The 17,500-nt window shown below is 46.1% G+C and overlaps 3 protein-coding genes across 3 annotated transcripts in view; 1 reads left to right on the top strand and 2 right to left on the bottom strand.

Annotated features, from left to right (window-relative positions):
* The window catches only part of LOC125047426, a 124,988-nt gene that overhangs the window by 95,246 nt on the left and 12,242 nt on the right, over positions 1 to 17,500 (bottom strand). The window contains exon 2 of the mRNA XM_047645616.1: positions 4,704 to 5,606. Within this exon, the coding sequence (XP_047501572.1) occupies positions 4,704 to 5,606 (903 nt within the window). The remainder of the gene's footprint in view (positions 1 to 4,703; positions 5,607 to 17,500) is intronic.
* Positions 11,368 to 17,500, top strand: part of LOC125047429 (dolichol-phosphate mannosyltransferase subunit 3-like) — a 23,676-nt gene continuing 17,543 nt past the window's right edge. Inside the window, exon 1 of the mRNA XM_047645621.1 lies at positions 11,368 to 11,849. Coding sequence (XP_047501577.1) covers positions 11,844 to 11,849 — 6 coding nt within the window. The 5' untranslated portion in view covers positions 11,368 to 11,843. The remainder of the gene's footprint in view (positions 11,850 to 17,500) is intronic.
* LOC125047425 (mucin-2-like) overlaps positions 11,858 to 17,500 on the bottom strand; it is a 6,963-nt gene continuing 1,320 nt past the window's right edge. Inside the window, exon 1 of the mRNA XM_047645615.1 lies at positions 11,858 to 17,500. This exon is cut by the window's right edge and continues 1,320 nt beyond it. Within this exon, the coding sequence (XP_047501571.1) occupies positions 12,029 to 17,374 (5,346 nt within the window). The 5' untranslated portion in view covers positions 17,375 to 17,500 and the 3' untranslated portion in view covers positions 11,858 to 12,028.

Raw genomic sequence — 17,500 nt, 5'->3', positions numbered from 1 at the left:
AACATACATACATATATTTTTCATCAACACAACATAAATATAATAATAATAATTTCCCATCACATTTTCCAAAGCAACGGCACGCATTTCAACCCACAAACCAACCAACCGAAACGTAATCCAAGACAAAATATCACCCACCCCCTATTCAACACAAGAACCGGCAACCCCTCCGCCACATGACCTATCTCGCGCCGGACCAATTAGCAAGAACTACGGGCTAATTAAAGGACCCATGGCCAATTACTCCGGACGGCCCTGACCCCCCCATACAACAGGCAAACATCCCCATTCCGTTTTCACCGCAAGCAGCTGCATCTGGGTTGGATTACGAGAACCTGGGACGATTAGGATTGATGGATTGAGAGAGCGTAGGGTGGGGCATCTTTAGGTCAAGGCTTAGGATTAGGCTTGGATAAAAAAAAGTATGATTCAGACTGATTGGCTCGTTTGGTATACATAAAAGACAACTTAGATGTGTAGTCTGAAAGTGAATACTGGATTTACGTTAACAAATATATATAACCTAAATATATAACCAAAAAATCACAAGATTATTTATGTTACACGATAACGTAGATTTGCAAATGAAATAATGTGAAATAATCTACTAGATTAATTACTTTACAACATAACCTGGAATTTTAAATTAAATAATGTAAATTTATCTTCGAAGCAAAATAACCCAGCTTTATAACATAAATTATACAAATTATCTTCGAAGCAAAATAACCCAGCTTTATAACATAAATTATACAAATTATCTACATTGCAAAATATCCCAGATTAATAACAGAGGACAAGTAATTGGTTCATTAGATTCAAAGATAAGTTTCATGGTACACGGAACCGGTGCCTGCGCTCAGATTCGAAAGCAAGCGATCCAATTCCATCTCGGTTGCACTAATCCTTCAAAGAGGAGTTCCTTCGATCGCGAAAAGGTTTGGAACCGGTTAGCAGGGAAGCGATGGGCCCCTCAGGAGGCATGGCTCGGTGACGGGAGAGAGGATGGGGAGGAGGGAAGGAGGGAGGGAGGGAGGGAGGGAGGGAGGGAGGGAGGGAGGGAGGGAGGGAGGGAGGGAGGGAGGGGAGGAGAGAGGGGAGGAGAGAGGAGAGAGGAGAGAAGGGAGAGGGGAGGAGAGAGGGGAGAGGGGAGGGGAGGGGAGGGGAGGGGAGGGGAGGGGAGGGTAGGGGAGGGGAGGGGAGGAGAGAGGGGAGGGGAGGAGAGAGGGGAGGGGAGGGGAGGGGAGGAGAGGGGAGAGGGGAGAAGGGGGTGACTGCTAGCGGGAGAGGGGAGAAGGGGGTGACTGCTAGCGGGGGAGGGAAGAGGGACTGACTGGAGAAAGGGGTGAAGGAAAATCAGGGGTTTCCAGAGGGAAAGGGAGAAGGGATACTGGTTTGAACAGGAAGAGGAGTCTCAGTATCTGAACTTTTTTATGGATTTTTTTTCGTTACACATCTTTACTTCCCTTTGAATTGACCATCCTTAATTTTTCCTCATCTTATACTTATAAATATTTATCATGATCTATTCTTGTTTATTTATCTTTTTATTTTTGTTTTCTATCTTCGTTACTATTCGTTCCTCTCTTTTCATATTTTCTCCCTTTACTTTCTGCATATTTTCACCCGTTAAAAATGCAAACGATGCGTCCAATTTCCAAGAAACAATTTGACACGCGTGCGAAAACACTAATCCGCCCAGGTATTTTCCTAATGGGATTAAATACTTTAAACGACTAATCTTCTCAGGTATACCTTTCGTGCAAAATTTGAATTAAAAATGCAAATACCACAACGAAATAAAAAAAAGAATTTGCCGGGTAACTCACCAGTCAAATTATCCTGAGGTATCAATTTGGGAAAAAAAATCCTAACAATCTGAAAATGCTTTTCCAAATCAACAGCGATTACAAAAAAAGAAAAAGAAAAAAACGAAATGTATAAACAAGTAAAACCTGCCAAAAAAAATTAATTTCTGCTCCCCCCCAAAAATCTATCAGCACTAGCGGTACCATTTTCCCTAAACATCACATTTACAATAACAAAAGCCTTAATTAATGTATGCAAACACCGAGGAGATGACAGCTGCTGCCACATCCATTTCTGTAAACTTCCTCCCTCCTCACTCTCACCTAGGCTGATCCCTTTTAATTATTTTCTTGGGAGCCTCCTTGTATTCTTTCGCGGGTGTAATGTATTCGCTTAATGAGCTGTATAATTTATAACTGTATTAGTGCAGTCATAAAACTGGGGCTGGGATTAAGGTGTAGTACTATACAATCTTAAAAGTATTTCTAATGGCGTGGATGTTAAAAATTCTACAGATGAACATATGTATGTACGACATGCATGAGTATGCATGTGTGTGTATGTGTGTGTGTGTATGCATTTCTGTATGTGTGTGTGGGTGTATGTGTGGGTGGGTGGGTGGGTGGGTGGGTGGGTGGGTGGGTGGGTGGGTGGGTGGGTGGGTGGGTGGGTGGGTGGGTGGGTGGGTGGGTGGGTGGGAGGGTGGGTGGGTGGGTGGGTGGGAGGGTGGGTGGGAGGGTGGGTGGGTGGTTGCGTGTGTATGCGCGCGCAAACACAAATGCATATAATGCCAACAACTTTCCCCAGCCTCAACAAAAGGCCATGTCAGACAAGGCCTCCTTCCAAGCAGCTAATCGCGGACTTCATTTCTCGGAAAGGTCTCGCGAAGATGCTGACGTCACTGCCCCGAGGGCCAGGTACAGCCGGGGGAGGAAGGGAGGGGCGGGGCGTTTCATTAACGGCGTTTCTACCAACAATCAAGCAGAAAATAGCGTTATCATTCCTCATTACCAACCCGTTACCGTCTATTAGAGCGATGTGACCTAATAACTGTTCCCAGAGGCGAGGTTATCTCCGGCTCCCCCGTCCCGTTACCCTCGCCGATTCGGAGGTCACGCAAGGGAGGTGTGACGCCAACTGTTACGAGGCAGCTGTCGACGCGGCACTGATCAATGGCCCTCCCCGAGGCCCCGTGGAACGCTCAGCCTCGTGCCATCTTGGAAATGCGCTTTCGTAAGGCCTGACGATTCTGGATTTGCTATGGTTATCTGTACCTATAACGGCTAGATTTGCAGTGCCTATGTATTTACGTTATGTTAGGAAAAGGAATTTCTACTGTGTATGTTTCCCAAAATGCAAATGTTCGGTTATGTTTATTAACATCATTGCACCTGGCGTCACGCCACGCTTACTCGCATAACAAGAGTGGGGGAAAAGAGGGGAAGGGGCAGGTGGTGACCAGGTGTGCGCAGGACCTAAGGTCACACAAAAGGGGATGGAAGGCAGGTGGGCAAAGGGGTCTAGGGTCACACACTGGCCACCAATGACCTGTGACAATTGCTTTCCAATACTCGAAATGACCTGACAAACAAATGTAACTTGTCTGGGAATCAAAGAGTGAAAAGGATTCCCGTGCATACAAAACTTATAATTTGAATTAAATGCCCAAAATACCCGAATATCCCTTCCTCTCCTCCCCTAATTCCACCCTCTCTCTCTCTACATTCTCTCTCTCTCTCCCCATTCTCTATCTCTATCTCTATCTCTCTCTCTCTCTCTCTCTCTCTCTCTCTCTCTCTCTCTCTCTCTCTCTCTCTCTCTCTCTCCCCACTCTCTCTCTCTCTCTCTCTCTCCCCACTCTCTCTCTCTCTCTCTCTCTCTCCCCACTCTCTCTCTCTCTCTCTCTCTCTCTCCCCACTCTCTCTCTCTCTCTCTCTCTCCCCACTCTCTCTCTCTCTCTCTCTCCCCACTCTCTCTCTCTCTCTCTCTCCCCACTCTCTCTCTCTCTCTCTCTCCCCACTCTCTCTCTCTCTCTCTCCCCACTCTCTCTCTCTCTCTCTCTCTCTCTCTCTCTCTCCCCACTCTCTCTCTCTCTCTCTCTCTCTCTCTCTCCCCATTCTCTCTCTCTCTATCTCCCCATTCTCTCTCTCTCTATCTCCCCATTCTCTCTCTCTCTCTCTCTCTCTCTCTCTCTCTCTCTCTCTCTCTCTCTCTCTCTCTCTCTCTCTCTCTCTCTCTCTCTCTCTCTCTCTCTCAAATCCCATCGCCAAGGTCTGCCGTTGCTTAGCAACGTCAAAAGCAGCACATGTTCACAATCAGCACGATGCTTGCCCCTTATATCCCGTGGAAAATTGCAAATGGTAGAGCATCTTTGCTTTATTTGCAACTTGGGGAGAAAAATCTTATAAAAATAATAAATGAGTGCTTTACGCCGTGTTTATCCCATTCCTTTTTGGCCCTGATCTTTACGGGGGAAGTGAGGGTATGAAAGAACGAAGAGAAAGAACAAGGTCCAGGACAGAGAGTGAGGGGAACATCTGTCACTTAAATTAAGAGGAACGAAACCTGTAAGAACAGGAAGAGTGATAGAAATCCGGAGTACAGTGTAACATCACACCTTTTCCTAATAAACAACAGTTTTTTATATTCTTGCTACCCTACCTCGTTCCCCATTTAATTCCTACTTCCCCTCCCCATGGAATAAGCAGTCCTAGCTGCAGACCTATGACCATTTAAAAAGAGGTTTAAAGCGAATGTTCAAGTTTACGGCGTAATTGCAAGTGAAAATAACGCCCACAAAAAAAAAAAAACACCTTCCACATTGATCTTGATTGTCAACGAAAGTAACAAGCCAAGTCAATGAGGTTCAGCCTAAGGAGTCTGGCGCTTACCTTGACGATGTCGGAGGACTCGAGCAGCTCCCTGAGGCCTCCCTCGTACATGAGGTTCCTTTCCACCATCACGTCGAAGATGTAGATCTGCCCAGTGACGAGACCGATTTGCAGGAGTGTCATCGGGCCGGAGGGACCAAGGTTCACCCCCTCCCCGTCGAAGGACACCGGCTGCCTCGCCGCCAAGATGCTGCTCACAAGCTGCCGCGCCTCCCGCACCGACACCACCACGCGCGTGTGCCGGATGAGGCGCCCGGTCACGCTGCCCTCGCTGCCCGGGCTGCCGTCGACGGCCGAGCTCGTGTAGCTGACGCGGTCACGCTCGCTGTTGTCGGCCAGGGTCTTCCTCAGGAGGGAATTGACTCGCGCCTTTAAGGTCTTCTGCTGCTGCTGCTGTTGCTGTAGAGAGTGCTGGGGGGCGGCAGGGGGGCGTGCAGGAGAGCCGGGCGATGTGGGGGAAGCTGGCTGATCCTCCTCGCGCTCCGGGGAGGACGACACGCCGCCTCCCCCTCTCCCCCCTCCCCCTCCTCTTCCACCGGCGATATTGTTTTGTACCTGTTGTGGTTGGGGCTGCTGCTGCTGTGGCTGCTGTGGCTGCTGCGGCTGCTGATTCTGCAAGCCCGGGGATAAGGAGGAGGTCGGAGAGTAGGACGGGGCGGTGCCATTGATGGATGGGAGGGCGGTGGAGTTGGTGGCGGGGCTGCTGGCGGAGTGCACGAGGCGCACCATATTGCCCTGCATGTAGAAGGTGTTCGAGTGCATCTTCAGGAAGGTGGTGAGGTCGCTGGACGAGCGGCAGATAGTCGAGAGCGTCTCTTTGGGAAACGCATTGACCAGCCCGTTGAAAAGTGTCTCTGTGATGAGCGGCCCACGGACCAACGCCGCAGAGCAATACTGCAACACCTGAAACAGAGAGAAAAATCATTTTAGAGAAAAAGGTTTTCAGAAATGACATACAAAAATAACTGATACTAAACTATTTGCAGTCTTTTGACACGCAACTCAACGAATATCTCCCTCTCCCTGCCATTCACACAAAGTCCAGGTAGATTAGAGAATTGCGACTTCGTGATGTCACAAGCCTAGTTTCCGAGCCACTCTTCTGCCAGGTGGGGACTGAGGGGGAAAAAATCGACCACCTGTGTAGCTGCTTACAAGTCAATCCCTCTGAAGAGAATACTTCTTGATCTTTTTCAGTCAAGGAATCTAGACGATTAAGTACTTAGAAGTAAAATTCATTGCCAGAAAGAAGTACTTTAGGGTTAGACTCTTCCAACAAAGTATAACACGAGTTACTGTTTTAGAAAATGTATGTAAACAATTCATGCATTCATGTATGTGTACATATATATACAAGTGTACGGCCTATATATATTACTCACACCACCCTCAACTGGCAAGACCAGCTATATTGATACTTGTGTATATAGTGGCATCATTATCATCTTGATTATGCTGCACTAATTATAGCTGAACATTTTAGGTTATATGCTATAAAGCGACTACTATATTAATGACAACAAACTTCTAGTCATGTCAAAAACCTCTTTAGCTTCACTTTAGCATAGATTTATTTTTGTACTTGTAACATACGTTTCGTATTTAGTCAAGATAACGCAGATGGGGGGGGGGGGGGCATAGAAGTAGGGATGGAGGAATACGACGCAGAGGTAGAGGGGATAAAGGGATGGAAGGAAGAAAGAAAAAAAGGAAGAAGGAAAAAAAGGAGGAAGGAGGGAAAGAGAGCGGGAGCGGGAGAGGGAGAGAAGGAGAGGAAAGATAAAGGAGATTTAGAGGGAGGGAGGGAGGGAGGGAGGATCGGACAGAGATGGAGGAAGGAAAGGAGAGGAAGTAGAGAGGGAGGGAGAAAGGGTAGAAGGAGAGAGAGCTAAAGGGATAAAGATAATGATAAAAAGAAGAAAGAGGAGAGGGAGAGGGGGGAGGGGAGGGGAGGGGAGGGAGAGGGAGAGGGAGAGGGAGAGGGAGAGGGAGAGGGAAAGCGAGAGAGAGAGAGAGAGAGAGAGAGAGAGAGAGAGAGAGAGAGAGAGAGAGAGAGAGAGAGAGAGAGAGAGAGAGAGAGAGAGAGAGAGAGAGAGAGAGGGAGAGGGAGAGAGAGAGAGAGAGAGAGAGAGAGAGAGAGAGAGAGAGAGAGAGAGAGAGAGAGAGAGAGAGAGAGTGAGTGAGTGAGTGTGTAGTGGCATGACACCCCAGCAGTGTCTCTGCCCGTCCTTCGTAGGACTTTTCGGCAGACAGAGAGATACAGGTTTCTGGAGGAAGCGGTTATGTACAGCTGACCCATACGTACTATAAATGTGTGCAGCTCGTTATAGTTGTGCATTTAGTGTACTGAAGTTGCATGGTGCATTTAGTGTTTTTACGTATCCTTTTCGAGGTAACGCAGCGTTATGTGTTGCAAGCGTGTAAGTGCGCAAGGTGTAACTTGAATTCAGTTAATGCAATTTCTTAGTCCGTTTGTGTGATTTTCCGTTTTGACGATAACTAAGAATGCCACAACGTAACTTGTGAGGGTGTCACCGTGGATGCGTGTGGCGCACGTGAGCAGAGTGGTAGCGACGAAAAGAGAGCTTCTGCTGATGGATGGTCCGGCATAATTAGTCAGAATAGTACGGTTTATACTGCAAGTCCGTGTGGTGCATGATTCACAAGAGTTAATGAATAGAGGCAGCGGTTTTGAACCAATTGATACCGCGGGAGGACTGTATGAGCGTGTGCTTGAAGGGTTGAAAGAGACAAATGAATATGAGCGATTTGCGCGCAGGTATGAAGGAAGTGCGTGAAGGGATGAATGAAGCGCATGGTGGAATGAAAGCGTTGAAAGAAATTGTGATCCATCAAACCGATAACGTATCGCGCCTTCTGGAAGCCATGACTCGTATTACCATTCACAGTATTAGTTGGCATAAGTAACGAGAACAGTGTTAGTAGTGACGACACGGTCGTCACTGATCACAGTTGCAGTCGTACGAACGGCAATTCTGAATTTGCTAATGGTCGTCCGAATGGTCCCGCGTCTCTACAGGCCATGGGTTCTCCGCAAGTTAAGGTTAGGGTCGACTGGGATGCCCTACTGTATTTCAAGGCCCGTCCGAGCAGCGACGTTCTTGCGCGGAGTCGGGAGCTGGAGACGTGGCTGCGTCTCCTCGAGCTCGTTACGCCCAATGTTGCCGGGCATCCAGATAGCTTGGTCCACAAAGAATAATTAAGATAGTGGATGCAGTAACTTATGTGGCAAAATATGTCGCAATACTGACGGAACACAGGGTACACCGTCATAAAATCAAACCATTCAAAGTTAATAATGAGTTGCAATTGATGATGTCCGAAGGTATGGATCACCCTATGCAGGATAAGGCTGACCAGATATAGATGACCCCCTAAATGTATATTTGTTTCCGCACATCATTATTTTGTATACCGCTATGCTTTACTGTTATTGTTTCTAATGTTATTGTTTTATTTTGTTTTTATGTTTGCTGTCAGGCTGCATGAGTTGTGTGTACTAAATACAAGACTTTTAAGTGCCTTTAAGCAAGTTTAAGCATGATGCTTGTACCTGGACAGTGAACGCTTGGTGCTTTCTATGCATGGTGAAAGGTGTTTATGGGAGTTCCGGGAATTGTGTGATTGCGAAGTAAAGCACGGGTTTGGTACATGACCTGATGCCTGTAATTTGTCCTTAGAGATCTATGAAGTATGACCATTTTGCTTGTAACTGCTTAACGCCCAAGGAGACGTATGTTCGTTCCGGTCTTGATACTTATGTAGCTGTACGCCCGTCCCGCCTGCTAACGTTCTGATGTCGTGGAACCACGAGCTTGTTCCTGTTCTCGGAAATGTACGCCTCGTGCCCGTTTTTGATGCCCAGGGTGACCACTAAAGTACGTGGATGTTAACCTCACTTGCTGTTCCCTAGTTATTAATGACGTCTGTTTTGTTGCGGTCCGAAGCGACCATCGTCCGTCTGCGTCTACAATTCTGCTTCCCTCCGTTCCTAGTGATGCATCCTTCAGCCGCCAGAGCAGCCCCATCGTGGCCGTGCCGCCGCATGTGCTAGGGCGTAGGCCACAAGAATCCACGTCGGCCTCGGAGGTGATTGCGCAAACCGGGGCGGCTAGCCGTCTGGAAGGGAGCGGTTGTAGTGGCACGCCGCCCCACCACTATGCCACGTCACGCTTTTGGCACACACGTACCCCGTGAGATACCATTTCTTCTGTGCGAACGAGCAAACGACCGTCTCCGCCCGTCAAGACGTTCAGGTATACCTACGTCCACCTTCATAGGACTTTTTATCAGGCAGAGAGACGCAGGCTTCTGAAGGAAGCGGTTATGTACCGCTGACCCATACGTGCTCATGATCTGAACTCCGCATTCCGATACTCTGTTGCACCGAAATGTAGTGTAGTTAGTTTAGCATCTTTTTCATAGGTCAGTTAGGTAAGCCGAAGTGTGTTTATTGTAATATATTGTGTCCTGTATTTTTGTCACGTTCGTCATATATCTGGCGCATGTCGTGTGCATGCTTCTCTTTGTATCTTCCACAATAAATCTAACAGTTCGACGGACGGCTTTGTCTAATCCCTATGATACTAATCAAGCTTTCAAGGAGCACCATACCAGACTCCTTGATAGTTCGAGACAAGGAATGCCTCGTGGTGGCAGCGAGAACCTATGTCATAGGCAAATTATGAAATTCTGTCAAAGATATTGAGTAATAGCACAGTAAAGCTGTATGTCAGAGAAAGTGGGAGGTGGAAAGGGAGGGAGGGGAAGGGTGCGTGAGGTGCTATCTGTTTGTTTATTAATTTTTCTAATTTCCATTTTAGAAATTAGCCCTTATGTTCTTTTCATTTGCTTATTCATTTAAGCCGAACACTTTTGGGATTCAAGTTTCAATATTTCTTTCATTAGATTATATAATCTTTACATTATATAACCATATAACACTAAACGATAATAGAAAAAAAAAATAAACAAGGCCGTGAGGCGAACTTAAGTTATGCTGGCTACCTTTAAACCTCAGTCCAACAATTCTATTTAAATTACAGTTACATTTAAAATTGTTGGGTTTACTCAAGCAAGGGAGTCCAAATATGCTAGTGATTAAGTTTTCCTTCTCTTTCAAGTTGGTAAGAAAGTATAGTTGGGGGCGAGGGAAAACAATAGTTCACATAGCTAGATATTTTATTAACGAAACCTTACCACATGAACCAATAACAACAAAATATAATGCGACAGAAATTCTGTAAATATCCATAAGTAATTAATGGATTACACAACACTGTGCGTCTGACTCACATAGTTAAGCAATGAATCCTACAAAGTAACCTTTTATCACATATGAGAGAGAGCGGGAGGTCTTTGTGGCCTGTTTTAGCATACAACACCTACGGGAGTATTTCTCAGGCTTTGAGCTTCAGACACAAGCACCAGTTGCATATCGTTAACAGTTAAGCAATAAACACAGCCACATATTATCATCATCGAGTTACAGACTCTTAGGCTGGAAGCATTTATAAGGATATTCTATTGACACTAAAAGCTATCATTTTATGATCTAATCCAGGAGTGTCAAACACCGGCAGGCCACATTTCATTGGCGTATAAAGGGCCAAATTATAACAGGTGCACGTGTGTGTGTGTGTGTGTGTGTGTGTGTGTGTGTGTGTGTGTGTGTGTGTGTGTGTGTGTGTGTGTGTGTGTGTGTGCGTGGGTGTGTGGTTGTGTGGTTGTGCGCGGGTGTATGTGGGTGTGTGGATGTTCGTGGGTGTATGTATGTATGTTTGTGTGTACCTATGTATGTATGTGTTAGTGTTTATTATATTTGTGTGTGCATATGTATATGTATGTGTGCGTATATGTATATGTATGTATGTGCGTGTGTTTGTGTGTGAGTGTAAGTGTGTGTGTGTAAGTATGTGTATGTGTATGTGTACATGTATGTGTATGTGTGTGTGTATAAGTTTGTGTGTGTATAAGTTTGTGTGCGTATAGGTGTATGTGTATAGCTGTATATGTATAGGTGTATATGTATAGGTGTATATGTATAGGTGTATGTGTATAGGTGTATGTGTATAGGTGTATGTGTATGTGTATGTGTATGCGTATATGTATGTATATGTATGTGTATGTGTGCATGTGTGTATGTGTGTGAGTGTGAGTGTATGTGTATGTGTGAGTGTATGTGTGTGTGTATGTGTGTGTGTATGTGTGTGTATGTGTATGTGTGCATGTGCATGTGCATGTGCATGTGCATGTGTATGTCTATGTGTATGCTTAAGTGCGTGTGTATTGATCATTGATTATTTTGAAGATGAAATAAAACAGCGCAGGCGCAGGCCCCTGGGTTGACACCCCTGACCTAATCTTCTAACATTCTGTTTCTGACATAACTGTAAGCACTTTTTTTTTTTTTTTTTTTTTTTAGGAATTCCTCATTCAAAGGGAAAATGTACGTTGAACAACATACATTTTACATGAATTAGATACCTTGGAAGAATTGCTGCCTATTCTATTATCACCTGGGGAGCATATATATAGGAACTTGTGATAATATAAATCAAAACAAACGTAAGAAAAAGGGAAAACAAGCAAAATTACTTGCTTAAACATACCTAATTATCTTACGGAACATGGACGAACGAACAAAAGAAGAATCTAACAAGATCTTGAGACAAAAACAGATTTACTGAAGTGTTTTTTTCATCACTAACAACTGTGCGGGCCATGTAAGCCAGTGGCGTTGATAACACTTTTAATACGGGTACGATACGCGTCTGTGAGCATGCGCTGTTAGTACCCTGCTGTTGACGTTGCGAATATATCCATCGTGTGTTTGCTCGTGATTATTTTATTCAATATCTGATGAAATTCTTCGTGCTTTTAGTGAATACTTATGTTGCTATATCACAGATATATTAGAGAACTTAAATAGTGACATAAAATTAACATACTTAGAACCTAAGATTTATCACAGAATTTTGGATTTTTTTCTGCTTAAACCGACGAAACGCTCATCACAAGATATATCACAGGAAGAGTTTAAAATGCGGAATGACTTCGGAATACTGTCATAGGAACTAGGGAAGGGCATGGATCCGGTGGAAGGAACGACGCCAGGTGATGAAGGTAAGTCACAACAAGCAATAAACAACCACAAAGATAACTACAGTAAAATGGATGCAAATGGACTCTGATTCTCTCCGTTATTTCGTGTGTTTAGCTTTCGTGCATCTGATGTAACTGAACTGGCTATTAGACTACCACATCTTACGCAGTTGAATCAGACACAGCCACACTAGATGCATCTACACTACACTTGGGTCTGGTGTCGTTGAACCAGAAGCAACGCTAGGTGTAGCTGGATCTGCTGCTTCAACGGGAGTAGCTGGGCCACTACCTTCAGCAGGTGTTTCTGGATCTGAACCTTCAGCAGGTATTGCTGTATCTGTGCCATCAGTAGGTGTTGCTTTATCTGTACCTTCAGCAGGTGTAGCTGGATCAGTACCTTCAGCAGGTGTCGCTGGATCTTCTGCTTCAACGGGTGTAGGTGGGCTTCTACCTTCAGCAGGTATAGCTCGGCCACTATCTTCGACAGGTGTACCTGGATCAATACTTTTAGCAGATGTCGCTGGATCTTCTGCTTCAACGGGTGTAGCTGGGCTACTACCTTCGGCAGGTGTAGCCGGATCAATACTTTTAGCAGGTGTAGCTGGATCAGTAACTTCAGCAGGTGTTGCTGGATCTGTAACTTCAACGGGTGTAGTTGGATCAGTAATTTCAACGGGTGTAGTTGGATCAGTAATTTCAGCAGGTGTTGCTGGATCAGGGATTTCAGCAGGTGTTGTTGGATCAGGAATTTCAGCAGGTGTAGCTGGATCAGGAATTTCATCAGGTGTTGTTGGATCAGTAATTTCAGCAGGTGTTGTTGGATCAGGAATTTCAGCAGGTGTAGCTGGATCAGGAATTTCATCAGGTGTTGTTGGATCAGTAATTTCAGCAGGTGTTGTTGGATCAGTAATTTCAGCAGGTGTTGTTGGATCAGTAATTTCAGCAGGTGTTGTTGGATCAGTAATTTCAGCAGGTGTTGTTGGATCAGGAATTTCAGCAGGTGTTGTTGGATCAGGAATTTCAGCAGGTGTTGTTGGATCAATACCTTTAGCAAGTGTAGCAGGATCAATACCTTTAGCAAGTGTAGCAGGATCAGTACCTTCTGCAGATGTAGTATAATCTACATTTTCAGTAGCTTCAGTTGGTGTAGCTGCGTCACTACCTTCCGCAGCAGTAACTGGGTTAGTACTTTCAACAGCTGAACTTGGATCTGGACTTTCAGCAGGTGTAACTACACCGCTACCTTTAGCAATTGTTGCTGGATTAATAAATTCTGCAGCTGTAGCAGGTACATTCGTACTTTCAGCAGCTTCAGCAGGTGTAGCTGTATCAGTACCTTCAACAGGTACTACTTGATCACAACCTTCGCTAGGTGTAGCTGAGTCGATAGCTTCACCTGGTATTGTCAGGTTTGAGGCTTCACCGAGTGTGGCTGCTTCGGTGAGTACACTAGGTGTAGCTCGAGTGATAGCTGGATCGGCAACCTCTTTAAGTGTAACCAGATCCGAAGATTCACCAGGTGTAGTTGGGCCAATAGCTACACCGGGGTTTGCTGGGTCACTACCTACGCCAGGTGTACTTGGATCAGAAACTACCCTTGGTGGAACTGTATGGGCATCCTCACTAAATGTGACTGGGTCATCAGCTACACTAGGTGTTGCGTGATCAGGTGTAGTTACGTCAGTAGCTACAACAGGTGTACTTGGATTAGAAGCTATAGCAGATGTAGTTGGATCAGAAGCTACACCAAGGTCTGGTGTACCTGGGTCAGTAGCTGCACCAGGTACACTTCGTTCTGAAGCTTCATTTGGTGCAGGCGATTTGGGAGATGCCACAGTAAATATAGCTGGATCAGGTGTATCTGTTGTAGGTGCAACAGAACCAGATGCTAAATCACGTATTACTGGATCAGCAGTAGCTCCAGTAGGTGTCTGGTTGGGTGTGCCAGGTGTTTCATCATAAACTGATGCGGGAGATGTACCTGGATTAGGAGTATCTGCAAGAGGTGTAGCTGGACTCCGAACATCTACAACAGGTGCAGTTTGGTCAACCATATCTAAATCAGTTGTATTTGGACTATGAGTACCTACATCAGTCATAGCTACGTCAGGTGTATCTAATACATCTGTGTCTGCAATAGGTGTAATTGGCTCATCAGGTGTAGTTGGTTTATTTAAACTTGATGTGGGTGGGCCCGACATATCTACAACAGGTGCAACTGAATCGGTTGCAAGTACTTGTGCTACGTCAACAGCTGTTGCTACAATATGTGTAACTGGACTAGAAACTATAGGTGTAACTCCATCCTGTGTATCTACACATGCAGCTACAGGAGGTGTAGCTGGACTAGAAGTTACACAAACACAATTATCAGCAGTAACTGTAATGGGTGTAGATACCACAGGCAAATCGATGTCCGCACCCGGGCTGGATCCATCTGAGTCAATAGTAGCTGGATCTGGACTAGTTACAATAGATGTAGTTGGATTACATGGAGCTACAGGTGTATTTTGATCAGTTCCATCTACAACCGGAGCTGTTGAACATGGTTTAGTTAACTCAGATGTTTCTACAACAAGTGCAGGTGAATGGACAGGTACGTCATGGGTATCTGCACTTGCATCTGCAGCTTCAAGAGTTGACTTTGGACCAGGATGTACTGCTGGGTCACTAACACCAGGTGTACTTAGCTCATCTAATATTTCTTGGTTTGGAGGTACACGTGATGGCACAGATACATTAGCCGATAAAATGGATGCACCTTCGTTTGGTTTAGCTTTCTCCAATAAGGTTATATTTGAGGAAAGTGTCCCTGGCTGAGATGAAATAATTTCTTGTGTATTTGGCATGTCCCCTGTAGCTTCACTTGAAATGACTGAGATAGGAGCAGCTACATCTGGAACGGTAGATAGTGGGGAAGACTGGTTGGTTGAAACTACATCTACTGTAGATGGATGAGGTGAACAATCACTTAGCCAAGGTGGATTTGATGATGATGTTGTAGGCTTCAAAGCATCAGAGCCAGGCGTAACTACATGTGGATCAACAAACATGTCTGACTGAGGTGCATGTAGTGTATTTGAATCAGTTACCACTACATTTGGGTCAGTTGGGCTCTTCATGTTTGACGCGCCAATGCCAGGCATAACTATGTTCTCCGTAACGGGAATAAACATTGCTACACCACGAGTTGTAGGGTCCTTTGTTTCGGTGTCAAGGTTAGATGCGATAGATATAGGTGTGTCAAATGTCGCCACACATGTTACTGGTAAATTCGGTTCTTGGTTATCAGCTGACCTTGTTGTAGCCGGCCCAGGCATAACTACATTTGGTTTCGGCGTTTTTGCTTGTGCTGTAGCCGAGTCTGGCACAGTTATCATTTGTGTTAACAGATTTAGTGTAGGCACAGATGAATATGGTATGCAACTGACCGATCCTGTTACATCAGTCATGGAAGTGACTGCTTCTGGTATGGCTGACTTGAGTGCAGCATCTAAGATTGATGTGGTTGGTTTTGATGTTTGCATGCACGAGCTGGATATGGTTGGCTCTGATTGAGTCGTCCTTGTCAATGGCGGATTAAGTGAAACTAGGGTTTGAGCATAAATACCCATTTTAGAAAGGCTACAAAAGTTTTGCTTAGGAGGAGCTGAAGTAAGAATTGTGCGCAGTGTGGAAGAATTCAGTGTAGTTGGGTTGGTTTTCTCCATATGCATGCCAGTTACATCGAGAGTAGCACTCGGAATATAAGAAATTACGTTAGTTGTAGTTTCATGAGACGTAACTAGGCTAGGTGGGGCTGTTCCCTCTACTGAAACTGGGTTAAGGGCACCCGTGTCAGATGTAGATGCGCTATGACTACCTGGCTCTGCGGCAGTTTGACTACGCTCTGTCTGATTAGATGTGGACAAGCTAAGTGAAGGTTGTTTACACTTCTCTGAAGTAAACGCCACTGGGTTTGAGGTAGAAGGATTGGGCCTAACAACAGTTAAGAAAACATTCGTCGTTGGCGGCTTCGACTTAATAAGGGGAAACACAACTGGGTTGGTCGTGGGAGGGTTGGACCAGCCAGGGGTAAGCACAACACGGTTCGAAGAGGGGAGATTAAACCTAACAGGAGCAGGCACAAGAGGATTAGATGGGACTAGGTTTGACACCGTTGGATTGGGAACAGCGACCAGGACTGAGGCTGACGTTGGGGGCGTGGCTGGGGTTCCCGACACTCGCGTTGTGGAAGTACTTTGTTTCGAACATGCACCACACGGTTGGGTTTGTGCGACAGAAGGTAGTGCAGTGGGAAGGTAGTGCAGCACAGATGCTTCCTGGCCATGGGGGGTAACCGGAGCAGCCGTGCCAAAACCCGTGGAAGGAGGCGAAGCAGAAGGAGGCGCCGAGGGCCCATGAGGACTGGGGAAAAGCATACGTGCAATTTCTGGCTTGTAGTGCCACATCTGTACTTCAATCATGACTTGACAAATTCTGTGTTGCACGATGTTAAGAGTACTTTTGCTTTCCATGTTGCGCAGCTGATTCGCTATGAGGTTACCGAATGCAGAATACTCATCTCTAATCTTTTGTTTACTTTTAATGCTGGGGTTCTTGCTCTTTTTCGATTTCCGTTTCACTATGCGCCCCTGCTTGCATGAATGAAGAATACTGCTGGCTGCTCTTTTCTGGGTACTTGTTATCTCCTGATTAGCCACATTCTCTTGCTTAACCACGATCTCATGTTTGGCGTCGCTCTTCTCCTTACCGCAGCCTCTTCCCACGCCCTCATTCTTGGTGGCCAAGTTCTTCTGCTTGCCTAAGCCTTCAGGTTTCACTTCATCTTGCCTGAACAAGCTCTTTCCCTTGGCTTGGTCTCGCTGCTTCTTTTGTCCCCTTGTGCTCAAGTTCTGCTTGGCTCGGCCCTTCTGCTTGACCAACCTCTTCAGTCTGACCAACCTCTGCAGCTTGGAGAAAGGCTTGTGCTTATTCAACTGCAGAAATCGCTTGAGCCTCTTAAGTCTCTTCGCTGCGCGTTGCTTGTTTTGCGCTTCTTCGGCCTCGTTATTCTGCCCCTCCGCCACGCTGGCCATTTTCTCCTGCTTAACCCTTTTTGTCTGGCCGCTCATCTCTTGAATGGCCGATTCTTCTTGCCCCGTCGCTGTCTTCTGCTTCGTAGGGTGCTCCTGCTTGCCCACACTCTCGCCGTCAGTCTGGCTGCCGGAGGAACCCGCGGTCTCGGACCCTCTCTCGCTGCTCAGGGACCTTTTCCGCTGATTTGGCTTCGGCTTCTTCGCGGTCTTCGTCGCCTCCGGAGTTCCTGGGAGGTTCTGGCGCTGGTGCTTGGGAGGGGGGGAGGGGGAGGGCGAGGGCGAAGGGTCCTCCACCCTGCGCTTCCGCTTGTGCTGGTCCCGCGGAGACTTTCCCTTTCCGTCTTTCGCGCAGCCCTTCGTTGCTTGACCTGTGAATGAGACACCTGCCCCACGGCCGTCGCCACTTGCCTGTAAACAAATACAAACATTAGCAACAACACGTAAACAGATTGCACATTTGAGCATTAAACAAATATAGCCGTTGAAAAAGCTTCGTCTTCCCAGGCCTTTCTTTGACGATGGAGCATGCAAAGGAGCCTGATGCCCAGAGCAACAGGGAGGGGAAGGAGGGTGGATGCAATGCCTCGGGTC

This window comes from Penaeus chinensis, chromosome 41 (assembly GCF_019202785.1).
Source record: "Penaeus chinensis breed Huanghai No. 1 chromosome 41, ASM1920278v2, whole genome shotgun sequence".
NCBI lineage: Eukaryota > Metazoa > Arthropoda > Malacostraca > Decapoda > Penaeidae > Penaeus > Penaeus chinensis.
The sequence above is the reverse complement of the archived record's forward strand: the minus strand, read 5'-3'. Positions and strand labels throughout refer to the sequence as shown.